This window comes from Rattus rattus, chromosome 18, assembly GCF_011064425.1.
Source record: "Rattus rattus isolate New Zealand chromosome 18, Rrattus_CSIRO_v1, whole genome shotgun sequence".
Lineage (NCBI taxonomy): Eukaryota > Metazoa > Chordata > Mammalia > Rodentia > Muridae > Rattus > Rattus rattus.
In genome coordinates, this window is record NC_046171.1 from 6,772,176 (window position 1) to 6,793,100 (window position 20,925).

The 20,925-nt window shown below is 54.1% G+C and overlaps 2 protein-coding genes and 1 long non-coding RNA gene across 5 annotated transcripts; 1 reads left to right on the top strand and 2 right to left on the bottom strand.

Moving 5' to 3' along the window:
- Positions 1-885: 885 nt before the first annotated feature.
- Positions 886-7,251, bottom strand: LOC116887152 (gametogenetin-binding protein 1). The gene is made up of 6 exons (XM_032888701.1): positions 6,671-7,251; positions 5,783-5,907; positions 4,246-4,340; positions 3,944-4,160; positions 2,315-2,454; positions 886-1,146 (listed from the first exon to the last, which is right to left on the bottom strand). Exons 1-6 carry the CDS (start codon positions 7,159-7,161, stop codon positions 1,093-1,095), a joined length of 1,122 nt encoding a protein of 373 aa, XP_032744592.1. The 5' UTR covers positions 7,162-7,251; the 3' UTR covers positions 886-1,092.
- Positions 7,252-7,518: 267 nt separating this feature from the next.
- Positions 7,519-14,181, bottom strand: LOC116887154. The gene is made up of 2 exons (XR_004386201.1): positions 14,041-14,181; positions 7,519-8,457 (listed from the first exon to the last, which is right to left on the bottom strand). It is a non-coding gene; the product is annotated as an uncharacterized LOC116887154 (long non-coding RNA).
- Positions 8,000-16,527, top strand: Bak1 (BCL2 antagonist/killer 1). Of its 3 annotated transcripts, none has more exons than XM_032888698.1 (6): positions 8,000-8,202; positions 10,349-10,449; positions 13,394-13,529; positions 13,775-13,918; positions 15,085-15,265; positions 15,374-16,527. In XM_032888698.1, exons 2-6 carry the CDS (start codon positions 10,386-10,388, stop codon positions 15,476-15,478), a joined length of 630 nt encoding a protein of 209 aa, XP_032744589.1. In that variant the 5' UTR covers positions 8,000-8,202; positions 10,349-10,385; the 3' UTR covers positions 15,479-16,527. The 3 variants fall into 3 exon arrangements, with proteins under 3 accessions (XP_032744589.1, XP_032744590.1, XP_032744591.1); XM_032888699.1 differs by having other exon boundaries at positions 8,028-8,198; XM_032888700.1 differs by lacking the exons at positions 15,085-15,265; positions 15,374-16,527 and adding an exon at positions 14,797-15,001 and having other exon boundaries at positions 8,093-8,202.
- Positions 16,528-20,925: the final 4,398 nt, after the last annotated feature.

Consider the following 20,925-nt stretch of genomic DNA (forward strand, 5'->3'; position numbering starts at 1 on the left):
GGAACTGTCACCCCCTCTAGGGAGGGGATGTTAACCCAAGAATCCCTACCTCCGTCAGATTAGCCTGTGGGTGTGTTTTTCATCATTCTCTTGATTGCTAATTGATGCCAGGGGGTCCCAGCCCATTGTGGGCGGTGCTCTCCTTGGGCAGGTGGGCCTGCACTACACAGAAAGACAGCAGCTGAAAGGCAGCAGCTGAGGGCCTGGGGAGTTCATACCCCTGTTGTGCAGTTTGGTTCCCAGCATCAGGCTGCTTACAATTGTCCGTAACACCTGTTCCAGGAGTCTGATACACTCTTCTGGATGCTGAAGTCACCTGTACTTAACGTGCACATAGGCAAACATACATGTGCATGCCACTCCCTCCGTGGCCTCTGCTTTGGTCCTTGAGTTCCGGCCCTGACTTCTCTCCTGCAATGAACTAACTGTAAGCTGTAAGGTGGAATAAACCCTTTCCACGAACCGACTTCGGGGAACCCTTCCTCACCCCCCACCCCCACCCCCAGCAGCCAGCCCCTGCCGGCTCTCCTGAGGCAGGTCCCCGGGTCCCCACAGTTCAGGGCTCTTTCCTGGCTTTGTCCCTGAGCTGCCTGGGCAGGAGCTTCCGGCCTGGGAGAATTCCCGGATCCTCCCGGTGAGGACGCAGTGTAGACTGGGAACTCTGGGAGAGAGGGAAGTTGGGGACTCTCCTCCTTGCTGGCAGACAGCACCCCCAGGTTAGCCTAAATCCTCCTTCCTTCCCCGCCCCGGAGCCCAGTGGTGGCTTCCACATTAGCTGCTCTGTGGGCACAAATTGGGCACTTGGAGGCCCTAATAATCCGGCTCACTCCAGGAGGGAGGCAGGGAGGGAGGGGACAGGGGTCCAGGGACAGACAACCCAGGAGGTTCATGTTAAATAAGCTTTTATTAATAACATCATCTGAGGGAGTCTAATGACGGGTGCTGGGCAGGCCCACCGCACACACACACAGGATGCTACTCATCCCCCAAACCCAGGGCCCCAGGGACTCCTTCCGTGTGTCCCAAGGAGAGACACACGTCGGACTGGGGTCGCAGGGGTGTGGGCACGGTGGGCTCCTGCCAGCGCGGGCCTCACTCCGGAGGGGGCCAGTTTCCCATCTCGTCCATCTCTTCCAGGAGCAGATGCTGTGGGCAGACATGGGTGAAAGACGGTATTCCCACCTCTCCCCCACATCTCTGCCCCTCCCCCTTTTCCACCACCCCAGAGCGGGCCCAGGTTCACGGACACTGACTACTTCCATAACATAGAAAGACTTCTTCAATCTCCGGGTTCCTTAGAAGCCAGGAACCGCCAGACCCTGCCGGTTCCTCTCTTCCCTTTTGCCTCTTGTCCTGGGGGGATTCTATGTACTTTCTCCTAGCTGAATGGAGCGTAGGCTGCCTTAATGACCATCCCCCGGGGCCCTGGTGTTTCCTAAGAAGCTGAAGAGCCAGTTCTGTCCCCCTTAGCACATGGTCCTAAGGGCTGAGGAGGAGGAGGAAGTGGTGGGGAGACGGGGGACTCTGAAACACCGGCTACAGGAGGTGTTGAGGCCTTGGCGTGGTGGGAGGGACCCACATGCACTATCCAGAAACTCCTCAGTCTCTTTGGTGCTGTCAGTGCTAGTCCACAGCTGTGAGCCCAGGGCAGGCAGGTTCACAAGGTCCTGGAGGAGGACAGGCCCCAGGATCGGAGCCCCTCGGTATGAAGGGGAAATTAAATGCCCACGTGGGTTCCGTGTCTATGGATGTGTGGTATCAGGCTCCCCGGGCGTGTGGTCAGATTTGGTTCATCCTCAGTGCCCGGCAGTGTGAATTCCTGGCGGAGTCAAGCCACTGTCCCCACACTGTGGAGTCCTGCTGCCCTGCCAAGCCCCAAGTCAAGATGACACAGCAGGAAGGCCTGACTGGACTCTGCTTGTGAGCCCTGGCTCTTCCTTTCTGGAAGGTCAGGGCATAGAGAAGTGATCAACGAATGGAAATGGCCTCAGAACTGGTGCCGATGGTATGGGGTCACTCCCCAGAGCCTGTGTCTGTCTGTGTGTCTGCAGGCTTTGGTGTAGATGAGGGAGAACAGAAAAGGAGCCACATTCTTCAAGGGCTCGCCCATCCTGACAAATCTGTAATTCCAGCACTGGGGAGGGTAGAGACAGGAGGAACAGAAGCCCAAGGCTAACCTGGGCTACATAGTGAAGGCTAGCCTGGGCTACAAGAGAACCCATCTCAACAAACAAAAACAAAACAAACAAACAAACAAAAAAAACCAGGGGCAATACTGGTTCCTGGGTCGGTCTGTCTGTCTGTGTGGGCATACCTGACCATCCACCATGCCAGCCTCCTCCAGCGTGATGTCCGGCTGGGTCAGCAGCTCCCGTCCCTCAGGGTTGCCCACCTTCCAGAGGCGAGCCTCCCGTTGCACTGCTAGAATCTTCTTCAGCTCTGACTCCACGAAACCTTCGAGGCAAAGAGATGGGTGGGCCGTGGGCCGTGGGGTTGGGTACTTGGTCTCTGGCACCCGCAGCCCATCGGAACCACCGGGTTTCCTGTAAGGCCTACAGCAACCGACTCCTCTACAGGCAGCAAGGGTGGGGAGGCTGGTCCTCAGAAAGATGGGAACAGAACATGGGGGACTTTCAGCTCAAGAGGCTGAGACAGGAGGACCACGAGTTCAAGAGTAGCCAGACAACTGAGTGAGGGTATTTAAAACAATTATTAAAAAAAAAAAAAAAAAAAAAAAAGGATCCCTCAAATGTTAAGATTCATGAGATTTTCAGACAAGTTATTTGGACATGAGGAGGGGGTCCCAGAAGCACAGGCAGTTCCCTAAGCTTGGGACCAGAGACCCAAGTCACAGACCACAGGACAACGTGGTCGTACCGGGCCTCAGCCAGCAGGGACCGGGAGCCATCTCCAGTAAAGTTGTGTCTTCCGGGTTGAATTAGAAGTTTCTGGCACCCCACAGCACTGCCTGTCGGCTGGCTGGCGTGTGGGTGAATAAGGCCAAGTATTGGACAAGACTGTGCGTTCAGGAGAGATGGAGTTTGCGACCCCAGCATTTCCGGGGTGTGGGGCAGGCAGAGCCCAGGAAGGTCTCTAGCATATGCCACGCGCTTCCGAGCTCTGCCATCTGGGTCAGATCTTGCAAAGCCTTCAGGTGCCTGAAGCCAGTCACCCACAGCCTCTCTCACACTTTGTTTCTCCTGGACAGGGTACCACGCCCGGGAAGGTACTGCCCCCAAGGTACTGACACGGGGTCCCAGCCCTGTCATTAGTGGCCGTGTGATCTGGGCAAGTTACCCAACTTCTCCACTCTTCGGTTCCCATGCTGTTGGAGGGAGTTATAATGGCAGCCACTTTAGAAGTGTCAATGCACGTTTTTAAAAGGATGCTGCCGCCGCCGCCGCCCCCCCCCCTCACGGCTGTGTACAGCACTTTGGGGGAGGGGTATTTTTGCTATTATTGTTTTTACTTTTTTTTCCCCTAATGTGTGTATCTGTGCTCAGCTGCCTGTGGAAGCCAGAAGAGGGTGTCGGATCGTTTGAAGCTGGAGTCACAGGCAGTGGGGGCGGGGAGACCCAACATGGGTGCTGGGAACTGAACTAGGGTCCTCCGTAAGGACAAAAAACGCCGCCTCCACATCTCCAGGTCTCCAGACTTAAGGAGCAGACAATTCAAACCAGTCTGGGAGAGCACCCTCCTTCCCCCCCCAAGCAGTCAGAAGCCTTGGTTCTCCGCTTGGAATTGGGTGCGGTCAGGGTGGGGGGGTGCCTGAGCTTCCTCAGCTGGGTCCTAGCGAGTTGCGGAGGTCAACAGACCAGCTAGTCAAAAGCCGGCCATTGTATGTCTTCTGCTGCCACCTGGTGGTCGATGCTCGCATTTCTTCCCTAAGCCACTGGCCAGAGCCCGGCCTCCTGCCCAAAGTGTTTCTGCTTGACGCACTTACCCACTGTGTCTGTGGACCTAAACGTCTTCTGCAGCGGCGATTGGTAGGTGGAGTTGCGCGGGGCGCACCACTTGAGGTTGCTGTCGTCGCTGGAGGCGCGCGGAGCGCACCACTTGAGGCTGCTCTCGTCCACCGCTTCTTCTCTCTCCCCTCTCTCCTCGGTGGGCGAGCTATCCTTGAGAGCAAACTGAGGCACATCTGCGTCTGGTCTCTGAGCCTGTGCAGGGGGGCAAATCAGGACTCTAGGTCTGTGTCCCCTCCTCCTAAAACCAGGAAAGAGGCGGGGCCCCGGTCCCACTGACCTTGGCCATGGCCGACTTCTGGAGCTGTTTGTACAAGCCAAGGAGATAGTTCCACGGGGTGGATCCCACCTTGCAAGAGGACAGTCTAAGGTCTCCTGTGAAGGTAGTGACCTTTGAGGCTGGCGGCAAGGTATTGGACGCCAGACTCGGAGGGAGGGAGAGGGCAGAGGCACATACCAGGGCATGGGTGTGTGTGTACGGGGGTTCTCACCCTCCACCACTCCAGTCTAGGGAAGCAAGCTTCGCAGTAGTGTCCTCTACCTAAAGACCCGAGGTGTCCCCTGGTCTTATTACATTTTGTGATTTTGTTGTTCCGTATTCTCGTGAAGGCTGGCCTTGAACTCCTGACCTTCCTGCCTCTGTCCCCCTGGGATCTCAGATGTGCACTGCTGTGCTTAGGTTTGTTACTTTTCTTGTAGAGAGAAGTGTATCTATGTAAAAGTAACTTTTATTCTCCCGATGTATCCTGATGTAATTGTCATCTCTGGGGTTTACTGCCTCCTGTAGGCTAACGTAGATCTGGTCCTGGAAGTTTCTAGCCTCCATGCAATCTAATCTAGGCCTAGAATGTTTTCAGCCTCTAAGATGTGCTGCTGAATCAGCTCAACCTTTCTAGTTCTTTCTAGTTTTAGTTCCCTCTGGCTGGCTGGTTCAATTCAGCTGTTGTGGCCCAAACTCCTCTCCACGCTGACTGATGCAATCTGGCCTCTCTCGGCTTCTCACTGAATTGCTCCGCCTGGCCTCTGTCTAACTTCGTCAATCTGTTCTCTGACCCGCCTGTCTTCAACCTGTCTCTGTACAACTCTCCCAGTTAAAACTGCCTCCTCTCTCTCCACTGCCCCTCTTAAATAGCTTCCCTTTCCTCTCTCTTCTCTTGAGTTGGGTGTATCCTATTCCGTCAGATCTTTCTCTAATTCGTCACTTTGTCTGCCACTCAATTAGACATCACTTTCAAACATGGCGGCTTCCTTCTACAAACTCACTCTACCTTCACTGTTTGGTAATCCCAAACAGGTGTGTATTAAGGGGGTGTGTGGATTCCAGCCACAGGGATTAAAGGTGTGAGCTACAGGTGAACCACACCACAACGAGAAACAGCCCCCCCTCCAGGAAATAACACAATCTTGGGGTTCACAGTGTGATAAAATATCCTACAGCACAGCACCTTGAAGAAGCTAGGCTGACCTTGAACTCAGAGCAGTTCTTGTGCCTCCCTTTAAGTGTTGGGACTAGAATGAGTCACTGTACCGGGCACCGCTCTGTTTGACCCGATGCCTACTGTGCGTCAGACCCTGCTGTGTGCTCAGCCATGATCGAGCCCTTAACGCCTTACTGAGAAGCGCTTCAGAGACCAGTGTTGTCCGTTTCCATTTTACGGGCTAGGAGAGTGGGCAGAGACACTCAGCAAGTGGGGCTCCAACCTCAAACTCTGTCTCATGTCCCGCTGGGCTCCCCACCCCCGGAAGTCCTAGAGGAGAGGCATCCATTTCTGCTCCCCGGCTCCCTTCCCCTCTGCCCCTCCCACCGGTACCCTTACCAAAGTCAATTAGGCAGTGCTCATCCTCTTCCTCCTTGATGAAGGCCTCAGGGGTGAGCACCATTGGTCCCGAAACCCACTGCAGGCATCCTTGTTCTGCCTCCAGGGCCTGGCCAAAGCGCGCCCTAATCCCAAAGCTACAGTCAGGTGGGCGAGTCAGGGGACACCCACAGATGTAGTCCAGCCTGTTCTACCTTGATTCTCTACCAGGCCCCTGCTCGGATCCCTGGAGTATCTAACAGAGGGGCTTTCCTACCACCTCTTGGGATGTAGGACGTGAGGAGCTAGGCACCCTCCACACAGGGAGTGGCTGCCAAGGCCAATGGGAGAGCAAGTCAGGCAGGAAAGTGGGGGTACAGGCTGGAGCAGAGCCTACCGCAGCGCCCTTCTGTCTGGACTCCGGTGCGCCCCTTCCTCACCTCAGCTGTACTTTGTGTTGCTGTTGTTTGCTTTTTCAAGACAGAATCCCCCCTCCCCCCGTGTAATCCTGGCTGTCCTAGAACTAACTCTGTAGACCAGGGTGGCCTTAAATGCAGAGCTCTCCCTGCCTCTGCCTCCTGAGTGCTGGGGTTAAAGGTGTATGCCACCGCTGCCCTGTTGGTTGTTTTGTTGTGCTAGGGACTAAACCCAGGGCCTGGAACACGCTAGGCAGATGGTGCGCCACCCCTAAGCCACACCTCAGCTCCCGTTCGGTGCTTACTCCACAGTTTAGCCACCCCTCACCCAGCCCTATCCGCTGACTCTTCCCTCCCTTGGCAACTATCCCTTGTGGCCTTTACTGTTCAGGACCCCTTACCCCAGCCCTTCATAGCGTGGGCATCCACTCGTGGCCCTCTCCTCTTTCTGCTCTGTCTAGCTCAGGCTACCCCACCAGCCCCAGCCCCTCACCTGTCTGAGGCCCCAGAGACCTCTCCCGCTGGCTCTCCCTCCTCTCCTTTCTTCTCAGGCAGGTGCTCCAGAACCTCCCAGGTTCCTCTGGTAGGGACTGATGTTACCTCAACACTCTGGGCCCTCAGCTTCAGGACGTCCTTGGAGGTGAGGGTCTGAGACCCTGTGTCCCCAGTGCCCAGCCCGGAGGCATCCCGCAGCCTCTGGTTGGAGGGAGCTGCAGAGAGGACCCTGGGCCGTGGCTCCCTCTTCCCATTAGAGGAAGTTGCAGAGAGGACCCTGGGCCGGGTCTCCTTCCTCCCACAACCTCCCTGGTGGCCCATCGTTGGGGAGACAACATCCTGCTCTGGTGAGGAGCTGGGCTGGCTCCTGTTCAGGGGCCTGTTAGAGCTCTTAGAACTGCCCTTACTCCCTACCAGGCTTCTGAGAAAGCGCAGCATGGAGGAACAGCCTAAGATCCGCGACCGAGGGGTCCGAGCCTGGGCTGCCATCCTGAGTAGGACCCTGACTCAGGGAGAAGTCATGGCAGCCAGCCCGGGACCAACTGCTAGTAGAGACCTCCAGTTGGAAACTTCCAGAAGTTCTAGAAGGCAAAGAGGAGGTGGGGGTGGGGGGAGGGTAACGCCCGGAGGCTGGGGATGGGGGTGGGGGGCTGGGAGGAGGAGGAGGAGGGCAGATATAGGGGGGTCAGCCAGGGTCAAGCTCAGCAGGTCTCAGAGGCAGCAGGGCTGCAGATTGAGGGATGGTGAGACACCAAAATGCAGCACCCACAGGCTGTGGAAGCCCGGCTGAGGGCAGATGGGGGAGCTGGGGGAGTTGCAGACGCTGAGAACGGGGACTTCGCACGCTCCTGTCTGTCCACGGACTCCTGTTTATTCTGGGTTTGAGATCAGTCCCTGAAGCCTGGCAGCTTGCAGGGGTCGAGGAAAGCACAGATCCTGAGCCCCACCCCCCCACACCCCTCTTCCTCCTCCTCCTCCTCCTCCTTTCTTCCAGGGTATTATGTAGCACAGGCTGGCCTCTATTTCATGATCCTCCAGCCTCAACCTCTTTGAAGGCCCTCAGCTCCATCCCGGTTTTTGTCGTGGACGTTGACGTCGTGCTTTGAGTCTCACTAGAGGGAGAAGATGGGAAGAGGAGGCCTCCTGTCAGAGACAGGAGAAGAAGAAAACCGAAAGCTCTTTCCCTTCTGTAGGGAAGCAAGGGAGGCTGCGGAGGAGCAACTTCTAGGCCAGGCCCACCTTCCTCCCAGCTGCAGCCTCCCTCCGTGCGCGTCTGCATCCGGCGGTCATCAAGGACTTCCTCTAGAGGGAGCTGATCTTTGCCGGGAGCTGCTAGCTCCTCTATGGTCACAAAGTCGCGAGGTTTCTCGGGCTAAAAGGCGACTCAAGGCGGCATCCAGCACCATGAATTCACTGATAGCAGTTCCTGCCAGTCAGGCCTGAAACCTTGGCCCCGGGAGCAGCCAGGAGCCCTTCCGGATCTTTGTCTTCAAACTGCTGAGCCATTCCACATCTGGAGCAGTCAGGCAGGTACACCGGCAGCCAGCGCCAAACCCCATCTTCCTAGTACCCGGGACAACTCTGGCCCAGGGTGGGGCAGAACACTCCTCGTTGTCGGGAACCCGGTGAGGAGGGAGGCCCGTCTTGATGTGGCTTCCCTGGGTGGGACTTAAAGCCATGCTGGTGGCATTATCCACACGGGGCCTCTGGTCATACATCAGAGATCGTCCCTTGTTGCCCAGGCTCTGGTGGCCCTGAATGGCAGGCAACTGGGACTTTACTGATCTGGAAGGAGGGGACGGTCAAGGTCATGAACAGGGACAGAAATTATACAGTTGATAGCCCCTCCTGTCCCAGGACCCCCTTCCCGACAAAGATTCTAGGTACAGCCTAGTGGTTGGTCGTGAGGAACATGCATCTTGGGCCCAGCCAGTAGACATAATGGCCACTGGGATGGGGGCCAGGGCAGCATAGGCTGTGGGGGACAGCAGGCTTCTGAGACTCTACCTGCTCGCCAATAGTAGCCTCCAGGATGGGTTTTTTTTTTGTTATTGTTGTTGGTGGTGGTTTTGTTCTGTTTGTTTGTTTGTTTGTTTGTTTGAGATCTGGATGGAGTCAGTGTCCCCTGGCCCTGCTGGCCTGGGATTACAAGGTATCCCGGAAGGAGCTGTTGGGTAGACTATGCCAAGCAGAGGCCTGGCTCTCAGGGATGACAAGAGGAGGGTCTGCTCACCCTGTCTCGGTTGATGAAGGGGAGCCAGCTCCCCCTGGTCTCCCACCCCTTTTCAGAGAGCACCTGAGTAACTTTTTTAAAAACCGTCTCCAGCCCTGGGATGCAGCTCTTCCTGAGGAGATGGAGGCCGTTCAGAAAGGGGTGGGACTCCTTGAAGGGGTGCAAACCGAAAGCGAAAGGTCTTGCCTCAGGGCCTAACTGCGCTCTGAGACAGGTCAAAGAGGAAAACGGGTTCGGGCGGGGCACAGCGGAGAACACCTATGTAACGCTAGGCAGCCAATGTCTGAGTCAGGAGGACCAGGGATACAAGACTTTCCTGGGGCTGCCTAGAGAGAACCTGTCTGAAGTGAATAAATGGGGAGGGAGATAGATAAGCCAATAACCAAAAGACGGCAGCACCAAAAGGTCTGGTGTGCAGCGGCAAGGAGGTACAACGGGGAGACTGTGAGGGACCCCAGCTCACGTCCAAGCAGTGATTGGAGGGAGAGATGCCCTGGGGACACTATGAAATAAGCCCTGAGACTTTGTCTTGCAAGAACAATATATATATAGGGGTTGGGGGGTTTAGCTCAGTGGTAGAGCGCTTGCCTAGCAAGTGCAAGGCCCTGGGTTCGGTCCCCGGCTCTGAAAAAAAGAAAAAAAAAAAAAAGAACAATATATATTGGGCCAGTGAGATAGCTCAGCAGGTGAAGGGGCTTGTGGCCAAGTGTGACAACCCAGGTTCTATCCCTGGAACCCACATGGTGGAGGAAGAGAACCCACTCCTGAAAACTGACCAACTGCCCCCTGATCTTCACACACACACACACACACACACATCCTCCCTCTGTCTCTCTCTGTCTCTGTCTCTCTCTCTCTCATCTCTGTTTTTTTTTTTTTTTTTTTTGTTTTGTTTTGTTTTTTGTTTTTGGTTTTTTTTTCGGAGCTGGGGACCCAACCCAGGACCTTGCGCTTTGCACTAGGCAAGTGCTCTACCACTGAGCTAAATCCCAATCCCCCTTCTTCTCTCATCTCTGAACAGCAGCTTCACACTGTCCAGGAGTGACTGGAAAGAGCAAGGCTGTGCCACAGCCTCCTCAAGGCCTTGACCTCGCCTGGTCTCTGCCTGGCTGCCTCAGTGGTTCTCGTGTTTCCCCTGAAATTCGAATTGCTCCCAAGAGATACCAACAGGCCCTCCAGGGGGCAGAACTTTAGTCCCAGAGGATTGCAAGGTCTTCCTGGCCATCGAGGAGGCTCTGTGGTGACCAGGGCAATCACTCTGAGGTCCCCTTAAGACTAGGTCTCACTGTATAGCCTTGGCTATCCTCTCTGGAACTCACTAGGTAGACCAGGCTGGCTTCCAACTCAAGAGTTCTGCCTGCCTCTGCCTACCGAGTGCTGGGATTCAAGTCATATGTCACCATGCCCTGCCTCACCTCTGCTTTCTCTCCCTTGTCTCTGCAGGTGACAAGTGAGGGTACCCTCCACCAAGACCGGAAAAATGGCATCTGGACAGGGACCAGGTCCTCCCAAGGGGGACTGCGATGAGGCCCTGTCTGCTTCTGGTAAGGGTCCTCCTGGCACTCAGCACCTCGTAAGCACAAGACTCAGAAGAGCATGGAACTGGTGTGTGTGTGTGTGTGTGTGTGTGTGTGTGTGTGTGTGTGTGTGTGTGTGTGTGTGTACACACGCAATCAAGCAGCGTTGAACCTTCTCAGGGCACAAGGGCAGGCTGAGGGAGGGAGGGAGGGGCAGGAGGGAGGAGGCAGAACCCGGCCTGGCTGCTGCATCCCTGCAGTGAGAGAAAGGAGGAAGTGACCTGGCTCTACAGTCAGGTCTGTGAACAGTGAATGAAGGAACAGCATTATCACGAACTCGGGAGAGGAAGTGAAATGGCTGACTTTTCTCTTCCCTCGAGTGGATGGGCGGGGCGGTCAGGCTGGTGCCTGGACTTGGGGTTCACATCGCAGGTCTGTGTGAACTGGGTGTGGTAGCTCACCTCTGCAATCTCGGGACGGTCAGTCCTACAGAATGAATTCCAGGTCAGCCTGGGCTCCAGCGAGGCAGACCGAGACCCTGTCTCAGAGCTCAGCAGTGCACACGCCTTTATTCCCAGCACCGGGGCGGCAAAGGCAGGAGGATCTCTGTGAATTTGAGGCCAGCCTGGTCTACCTATCGAGTTCCAGGCTGGCCAAGACTATGCAGCAAGACCTTGTCTCAAAATAGGGAAAACCAAATCATTCTCCTTTCATCTTTTTGGGCCAAAGACTCCCCAGTTTTAGCTTGGTTCCTCCTGTCTCCTACACTCCAAGGACATGGGTCCACGTCCCCTCTCAAGACAGCTCAGGAGCCCTGCAGTGAGAATTTTGGCTTCCTTAAAAACCCAGTCATGTAGGCTGGAGAGGTGGCTCAGCGGTTAGAGCACTGGCTGCTCTTCCAGTGGTCCTGAGTTCAGTTCTCAGCAACCACACAGTGGCTCACAACCAACTGTAAGGGGATCCGATGCCCTCTTCTGTTGTGAAGGCATACGTACAACTAAGTACTCATCTATATGAGCATAAATCTTGAAATTCATTTTTAAAAGATAGGCTGTGTGAAGATGTTTTCATTTTAATCCCAGGTGTGGGATATGGGGCTGCTTCGCTCGTCCCTCGCCGCCAACTACGATTGTCTCGTGCTCTGGGGAGACGTGATTTTTGCCAGCTGCAGATAGTTTTAGTTCCGGGGACTCTGGAGAGGTTATAAATTGGAGAGTTCCGAGCGAGGGCCTGTGGCGGAGAGGGTGGCTGCCCCCTTGCTGCCATGTTTGCTGTTGTTAGACTTCTGGGTATTCTAACAAGGAAGCCCAGACTTGCCCCAAGAAACCCTCTGACCCTAATCTGTCTGAAGTAACCTATGGGGGGTTAGAAGGAACTAGGTAGGAGAGAAAGAAGGTTAGGCGGGAAAGGAGCATAGACCTGCTGCAGCCAGCAGCGTAGACCACTTCCTGCTGGTTAGGGTCGTTGGGTTCCTTGGGGAAAGGCCAATCTTGGTCATCAGAATTTCCATCAGTCCAGGGATGGCGAACACAGTGAACCAGCACCAGCTGCCACAGGCCCTCTCGGGGCTCTCCAGGGTCCCCAAAAATTAACCAACTTCCGCCATCACAAACCACGCCCCGCTAGAGCAGGAGACCCTCATAGTGAGCCTGAAGCAGCCCCCACCATCCCACACCTGGGATTAAAGCATCCGCAGATGCAGAGTGTACCTGGGCTTCTTTTTTTTTTTTTTTTTTTTTTTTTTTCTTTTTTTTTCTTCCGGTCCTCTTGGGGGGGTTTTTTTGTTGTGGGGTGGTTTTGGTTTGTGGTTTTTTTTTTTTTTTTGGTTCTTTTTTTTGGAGCTGGGGACCCAACCCAGGCCCTTGGGTTTTTTAGGTAAGCGCTCTATCACTGAGCTAAATCCCCAGCCCCCTGGGCTTCTTAAGAAAGCCAGCTCTGGGCTCTCGCTCTGCAACGGGCTCTTCCCAAGAGTGGGCGTGGGTCACAAGGGGACCTGTTAGACTAGGACCCCTGACGGCCCGAGTTGTCCAGCGAAGGCCATCTACAGCCTGGGGCAGCCAAGAACCCCGGCAGCTGCTTGTTCACAAGGCACAAACCCCAGAAGTCCCAGTCTGGTGCTGAAGCCCTGGAGGATTCCTGGGTCTCTGTGCACCGCAGAAGCCTGAGGCAGCCGGGCGCTGATAATTTTAAAAGCAGCAACATCCAAGTAGATGTATTTACCCACAGCCATCGGGGTGGACGGGCACTGGTGGGGGAGGCAGGCAATGAGTGGGCAGGTAGGGGGAGGGCGGGCAGTGGGGGTTGGGCAGGCAGTGAGTGTGGACAGGTAGGGGAGGGGCAGGCAGTGGGGGGAGGGCAGGTGGGAGGAGCGGGCAGTGGGGGGGTGGGGCAGTGAGGTGTGGGCAGGTGGGGAGGGCAGGCAGTGGGGGCAGGCAGTGAGTGTGGGCAGGTGGGGGAGGGTCGGCAGGCAGGGGGGACGGGCAGTGAAGGGTGGGCAGTGTGGGGCAGGTGGGGGAAGGCAGGCAGTGGGGGGGCAGGCAGTGAGTGTGGGCAGGTGGGTGGGGGGAGGGCAGGCAGTGGGGGGGGTAGGCAGTGGCACTGCAACTGGAAGGTGTGCTTATTGTCAAGAATGCCCACCCTTCCTTCCTCAGTCCTGGCAATCACACTCAGACCTGCCCAGAGGTGACTCTTAAAGACTCCAGACCCATGGAGTTGACAACCATAATGTCAACCCAAGACAAACAGTCCCTCCCCGTTGTACCCTGTGTACACGGCTTGGCCACCTGTGCCTCAGTTTCCCCGCCTGTGGGCTGGAACTCACTCACATGCCAGGACTAATTCTCACGAGGGCTGAATGCTCACACGGGGGGCGGAGGGGGACTGTGTCTATAAAGGAGCTGCAGGAAGTGTGAGCGCGCAGAGAGGTGCTGGGGACAGCCTGCTCTTGCTGACTCCCAGCTCTGGTCCGCAGAACAGCAAGTTGCCCAGGACACAGAGGAGGTCTTTCGAAGCTACGTTTTTTACCTCCACCAGCAGGAACAAGAGACCCAGGGGGCAGCCGCCCCTGCTAACCCTGAGATGGACAACTTGTCCCTAGAACCCAACAGGTAAGCTCCGGCCTTGGGACACAGGTCCTGGGAGCCCTTGTGGGTCACTCCCTCTCAGACTGGCTTCTCACCCCCATCTGCAGTCCTTTTCAGGACAAGCATGCCCTGTCTTACCTATAACACTGTCAGGGACCTCAGACAGGGCTAGAGAAGACTTCCGTCCCCACCCCCCATGGGGCTCCTCTGCCAGGAGCCTGGCTCCCAGTGCGGACTTCTCGTTCTCTGATTGGTGCTCGTCCCGACAGTGTCTTGGGTCAGGTGGGTCGGCAGCTTGCTCTCATCGGAGACGATATTAATCGGCGCTACGACACGGAGTTCCAGAATTTACTGGAACAGCTTCAGCCCACCGCTGGGAATGCCTACGAACTCTTCACCAAGATCGCCTCCAGGTACCAGCCCATCACTCCACCCTGCGAACACGTGATCACGTGGTGGGCTCCCTGGCTGGGAACGATGTCCTGGTGAACTCTCATATGATCCCCTCTTTCTCCCCCCTCGGGCCCTCACTCACCCTCTTTTACGCACAAGCTCGGGTCTCTCCAATGACTAGCGTTCGGGGGTGGAGATGTTCCCAAGAGCCTTGTGAAACCTAGGAAAGGGGAAAGGACCGGTAATCAGTGTTCCCACATCCGAGTTGGCGCGGGTTTTGTTGTTTGATGTTATCTTTTTTTTTTTTTTTTTTTTTTTGGTTCTTTTTTTTGGAGCTGGGGACCGAACCCAGGGCCTTGTGCTTCCTAGGCAAGCGCTCTACCACTGAGCTAAATCCCCCAACCTCTGATCTTATCTTTTGAGTGTTTAGCCTGCTTCTCTATGTGCGCACCAACTTGCGTGCCTGATGCCCAAAGGGACCAGAAGGCGGCTCCTGGAACTGGAGTTTACAGACGGTTGTGAGCTATCGTGTGGGTGCTGGGAATCGAAGCCAGGACCTCTGGAAGCTCAGCCCGTGCTGTTAACCACTGAGCCGCCTCTCTAGCCCCTTGTTTTTGAGATAAGGTCTCATGTAGCCCGGGCTGGTCTTGAACTCTTCTTGACCATCCAGCCTCAGCCTCTGAGTACTAGGATCCTAGGCATGTGCCATCAAGCACGGTCCTTTCCTCTCACCAGGGAGTCGGTGTCAGGATAGATATAAAGGCGACAGTAGATGTAGAAGCAGGTGGTGGCAGGCTTAAGCACAGAGGTGACACATCCTGTCCCAGTGCCCCTGTGATTTGGGGATCTGTCGTAATCTCTTTGTCCTTCTCTCTCTGCTGTCCCTTGGGGCTGTCAGGCCAGCAGCGGCATGCACAGGTAATCTCCCTGTCACCGTATATGCTCACTCTTCCTTCTCTAGACCAACCCTCTGTGCCAGCGGCAGCCGGCTCATCACCCTCCCAGCTGTCTCCTTTCCTAGAAAGCCTGACTCTTCCCGATGGGCAGCCAGGCCAAGGCAGACTTTCTGACCTGGACTAGCAGCCCATCCATGTAGCTTCCCATCTTGGGGTGGGGTAGAGGAGGAAGGAAAGGACGGGGTCCCCAAGGCAGGCTCCCCATGATTTACAAAGCTTTTTGCCCACAGCCTATTTAAGAGCGGCATCAGCTGGGGCCGTGTGGTGGCTCTCCTGGGCTTTGGCTACCGTCTGGCCCTGTATGTCTACCAGCGTGGTTTGACCGGCTTCCTGGGCCAGGTGACCTGCTTTTTGGCTGATATCATACTACACCATTACATTGCCAGATGGATTGCACAGAGAGGTGGTTGGGTGAGTGCCTGCCTGGGATTGGGATATCCCCCTGCCGCTGGGGCTGCCTGGCTGGCCGCTGTAACCCACCCCGTATTTTGTTTTGTTTTGTTTTGTTTTTCCTTACAGGTGGCAGCCCTGAGTTTGCGTAGAGACCCCATCCTGAGCGTAGTGGTAATTTTTGGTGTGGTTCTGTTGGGCCAATTTGTGGTACACAGATTCTTCAGATCATGACTGCCCCGGGAGCTCCAGCCACATGCCTGCCTGGACTAAACCTCTCCCCAACCCACTCCCCTGCAACAGTCCTCTCCTGCCTCTCAGGGCAAAGATGCTTTAGCAAATAGGCACCCCTGCTTTGGAGAGCCACAGCCCGGGGGTCATGGAGGCAGCATGACCACTCCAACATCGCATGGTGCTACTGAACCCCATCCTGTCTCAGAGGGGCTGACAGATGCTCTGGGGGGGGACAAGAGGCTGGGCCACCGCTTCCCAGAAAGTTAGTTTTGGTTTTATACTCCCCTCTGGATACAATCCTCCCTTTTCATCCGCTCTGCCCAAAGTCAGAACATTGGGGACCAGTGGCTCTAACCTGCCTTCCCAGCACGCCTGCTACTTTGGAAGGTCGGAAGGGACCTAAGCACAGTCCTGACCCTCCCTACATAGGACCAGCTGTAGGGGTGTGTGATCTACCCTGCCCTCCCACCTCATCTTCCACTATCCCCTCCTTTATCCCCCCTCCTTCTCCCCTCCCCTCCCCCGATCCATTTTTGCCTTTGCGGCTGGACTCTCAGGGATTCCGAGCCCAGAGTGAGGGCAGAGGTGAGAGCTCAGACCACAGCTGTCTGAACACGTCCATCAAGGCCCTCCAAACCCCGAGTGCCTCCCTGACCACTGCTACCAACCTAGTGGGTAAGGGAAGACCCTCACCTTCTCCCCAGTGCCTCCCTGCTGGGGAGGGCGGTCACTCTGACAGGGGAAGGGGTGGGCATTCAGTGGGAGGTGCTCACGCTAGAGAACTACACCAGCAAAAGCAACTGTGGATCTGGTTGCAATGTGACCCCCCCTAAACCTGCGAATACTTGAACCCCACCTTCACCCATGCTCCTGTAATGCCTAGGTCCTCCTCGGGTGGGGTGGGGGGTGTTTTTCTCTGTCTTGCACAACATAGGGGTGAGAAAAGTCTTGATTAAGCCAAATGTAGCAAGGGTGGGGGGAGGCAGATGGATTCCCCCACCTCGACCTCTGTGTCTGGAAATAAACGGTGCAATGCCCCCAACACCCCACCTGCCGTCTCTGCCCTCTGCTCCCTGTCCCATGCTAGACTGTGGGAAGCTGGGCACACTCGTGTAATCCTGGCTCCATCCTGCATAAGTCCTCACACTGAGATTGCAGGATCCCTGGGTATGAAGCTGCAGACGTTGGAAAACCAGAACAAACCCCAGCCAACCACCTTTGTGATTACCCCACCAGCTCTTCACCCCTTATGTAATTTTTTTTTCTGTGCCACTGTGTGTGTATGTGGTCACTGTGTGTGTGTGTGTGTGTGTGTGTGTGTGTGTGTGTGTGTGTGTGTAGAATGTGTGTAAGTCAGATGATGACACAGTGGAAATCAGTTCTCTCCTTCTATTCAAGACCTGGAAATCAAACTCGGGTTGCCAGGCCTTCCCCCACTGAGCATCCAACGGCCCTCTTATTTCTTAGCTTCCGACCACAAGGAAAGTCAGGGAACCCTTGGCTGAGGAGCAGAATGGGAAGTTGCACCACTCCCGGACCCCATAGGCTACCTCTCTACAGAAGCCACAGCCCACACCAGCCCTTAAGGCCCTTTTTCATGCTCTGCCTAGGACATAATGTTCCAGCTCCCTGATTCCCTGTATCCACGCACGCGCGTGCACACACACACACACACACACACACACACACACACACACACACACACACACAACACACGCTGGGCTTTTTTGATCCGAGGAGTTTTGATGTTGCATGGGAGCCCCTACAGAGAGGCAGCCAGGGAGGGGGATAAAAATAACAAGCCGGGGGCGTTAAAATGTTCCGAAATTCACAAAGATTCCTTTCTCCCTTCAGTCCTGGGCGCCCCGTTTGTGTTTCTGACATCCTCCCCAGCTATCACATGACCTGTCCGTCCAAGAGGCCTGGTGAAGCTGCACTTTCACTGGCCTGGGTTGGCTTTGAGCCTTCCTTGCCTTCAGTGTGCCCACAGGTACTGGGGGCTGGAAGAATGTTTGGAAGCCGCCATGCCGAGCTCAAAGCTAACACTTAAGGCGCCGTGTACCAGGGTGTATACTGAGAACTTTGACGCTGGAACGAGATGTGATGGGTGGGTGGGTTAGACTCCCACCTTCCAGAAAGGCAGGTGCCTTTTTAGAGTCACATGGGTATCAAAGAGCACTGAGCCAGAACTCTCGACAAGGTTTCTGGCTCGAGGTTTTACCTGGAGGCAGGAGGAGAGCGTCGCCAGCCTCGCGAGCACATGCCCGCCACGGATTTAGGAGGACAGAATGTCGAGGTAGCTCTCTGGTTTTCCCGGTTGAGGCGACAGACTGAAGTCGAGCGCGCTGCCCGAGTCCAAAATGGCCGGCGAGGCTTCGCACTCACGCGTGCGCATGCGTACCCCTTTATGGGCGGGGACTGAAAGCCAAATCTGTCAAACCATTTGGAAACCAAAGGTTAAGAGGCGGTAATTTCCCTCTACAAGGAAGATGAACCCCAGGTTTAGGGCTTTGACTTCTCTGGCCCCCTCCACACCTAAAAAGATGAGGTTGTCCTAAACCTGACCCCCAGTTACTTTCCGGAGCTGCCCAAACCAGAGGACGAGAAGTTAGGAGGGGCGGCGTAAGGAATAATAAGGCTGAGAGGCTGCTGGGCGCAGATGGACCCTGCAGGTGCTGCGGTTAAATCAAGAGCACGCACTCCTACGCTTCAACATTTGTGGGTCTCCTGAAATTGTACCTTCTTTGCACCAGATACATCTGGATTTCATAGCGAGGCTACATAGCAAGTTTGAGGTCAGCCTGAGCTACGTTGAGACTCCGTCTCAAATAAAAAAAAAATTAAAAAAAAAAAAAAAGGCACATTTTAGGTCATTAGGTATCTATTCCCACAGTTTCATGGGAAAACTTCTTCCTTCCCCCAGATTATTCAGCGTCTGCTGTATCCACCTACTGCTGTACATACTTAAGACGTAGAGGATTCCAATCCAAGGAAAAGAGCTAGATATTTGTGCAAGTCCCTGGTGGGCGGGGGAAAAAAAAACCCACAAAGGGTCACAGCGGCAGAGATGACCCAGAAGTTGTGAGCAGTTACTGCTCCGGCAGAGATCTGAGTTCAGTTCCCAGCACCCACAGCAGGCAGCTTACAGCATCCTGTAGTTCCAACTCGATTGGATCCGATGCCCTCTCTGACCTCCAAGGGAATCTGGCTATGTGCACAGACCAGACCACCAAGCACACACGTACACATAATTAAAAAGTAAAGACGCCTGCTGGGGAGCATGACGCCCTGTGAGACCCACCCCGGGAACCACAGGATTTTTGGAAGTTGTCCTTTGACCTCCGGATGTGCAGCTCACACGTACACATAGACTAAATATTGAATGATGGGAGTTATTTGAAAATGTTTCGGGGCCTAAAACTTTTTCTCATTTGACTTGTAAATACGTCCCTTGAGGAATTTGTGCTTGGAAAATAAAATCAAGAGTGTTAAATTTGTAAACATCCTTTAAATATTTACGAGAACCTAATTAGCCAAGTTTGTAAATGGTATGGGGTGATGTTCAAGCAAATTCCTATGTCGGCCCACAGGCTAACTGAGCACCAGTCAAAGGACAAGTTATACCTCTGTTTATTACACAAGTGTATATGTTAGTGTACAAAATGTATGAGGATCCTAAATAGAACACCAGCATATGCAAGTTAAACTTAGGAATTTATGAAAGTTTGCTTAAATCTACAGTTTTAACTTATATTCGGCTGTCTAGGCTGCATCCCTAGCTGTTTCACTGTTGTTTTTTGTTGGGGATGGTGGTGGTGATCATTTTTGAGACAGGACCTCATTACATCGCCTTAGCTGGACTAGGCTGGCCTTGAACTTACAGAGATCTGTCTGTTCCTGTCTCCATGAGTGCCGGGATTAAAGGCATGCACCATCACACCCGACTATGGTCTGAATCTTTATTTAAATTAAGTATATATGAGTGTGTGTGTGTGTGTGTGTGTGTGTGTGTGTGTGTGTATGTGTGTCTGCCCACAAACGCCTGTGTAAGTGTCAGTGTAGAAGAGGGCACTGGATCCCCTGGAACTGACTCTAAACTGCCCAACGTAGGTGCTGGGAACCTAACGGAAGTTCTTTCTAAGATTAGCAAGTGCCCTTAACCAATGAGCCACATGTCCAGCCCTGAGAATCGGTCCTTTTAAAATGTCATACCAAGAGCTACACATGTGACTTCGATGATTTTAAAGTTGGGCTGTCCAAAGGATTGAATAAGAGGTTGACATACACACTCACTTATCGGGGAGACACACATGCTACCAAGACACATGGAGATCAAAGGACACCTCTCCTTCCAGGACTTGGTATTTGAATATTGAGTGCAGTTTCCAGAGCACCTCCATCCACTGAGCATATCAGCCCTCAACAGGATTTTTTATTTATTTTTATTTATTTTTTTTTTTGAGACACAGTCTCTATGTAAGCCTGGATGCCCAGGAGTTCTCTATATACACCAGGCTGGCCTTGAACTCGTAGAAATCCACCTGCCTCTGCCTCCTGGGTTAAAAGGAAGTGGCCCTGTTTGCTTGTTTGTGAGATTGTCTCTGTTACTGTCTGGGCGGCTTTCTCTTCCCACATCCTGCACAGTTTTCCTTCCTCTCCTGCCTCAGTTTCTTTGTCTTTAGAATGGAACTCACGAAGTGTTCATAGTGATGACCTTCTATTAGGACAAAGCTAGACGGGTCATGGTCATCATCGTCGTCTTCATCATACAGGACAAGGCTTCATGCTTCTCAATCTGGCTGTGAACTGATCACATAGTCGACTCCTGGTCCTGCCTTTAGCCTCTCACCCTCGGTACCCAGGAATAAACACAGGGGGTGGCACAAGGGACCCCATGGTCTCACACTGTAGGACGTCATACAGGTGAAGGTAGGTACAAGATAGAACGAGGCCTGTCATTGGATGAGAAGGAAGGATGGGTGGGAGAAAAGTTTTAGAGAGAGGAGGAGACTGGAGCGAGAGAGAAGAACAGCCAAGAGAACATGGAGGCTGATGTTAAGTTTCCTCTCTGCACATCTACGGGTTGTTATGAATATTCTTAAGGGACGGATGTATAAGGGATGGATGTGTACAGGGCTTTGTATGTCTACGTGGGCAATTATATCTTATCAATTGGATCAGAGGTCATTGTGTTGTGTGTTCTTTCATGTGGTGATTTAAGTTCAAGAGAGTTGGGGCTGGAGAGATGACTCAGAGGTTAAGAGCACCCGACTGCTCTTCCAGAGGTCCTGAGTTCAAATCCCAGCAATCACATGGTGGCTCACAACCATCTGTAGTGGGATCTGATGCCCTCTTCTGGTGTATCTGAAGATAGCTACAGTGTATTTATATATAATAAATGAATAAATCTTTTTAAAAAACGAGAGAGAGAGAGAGTATGGGGCAGT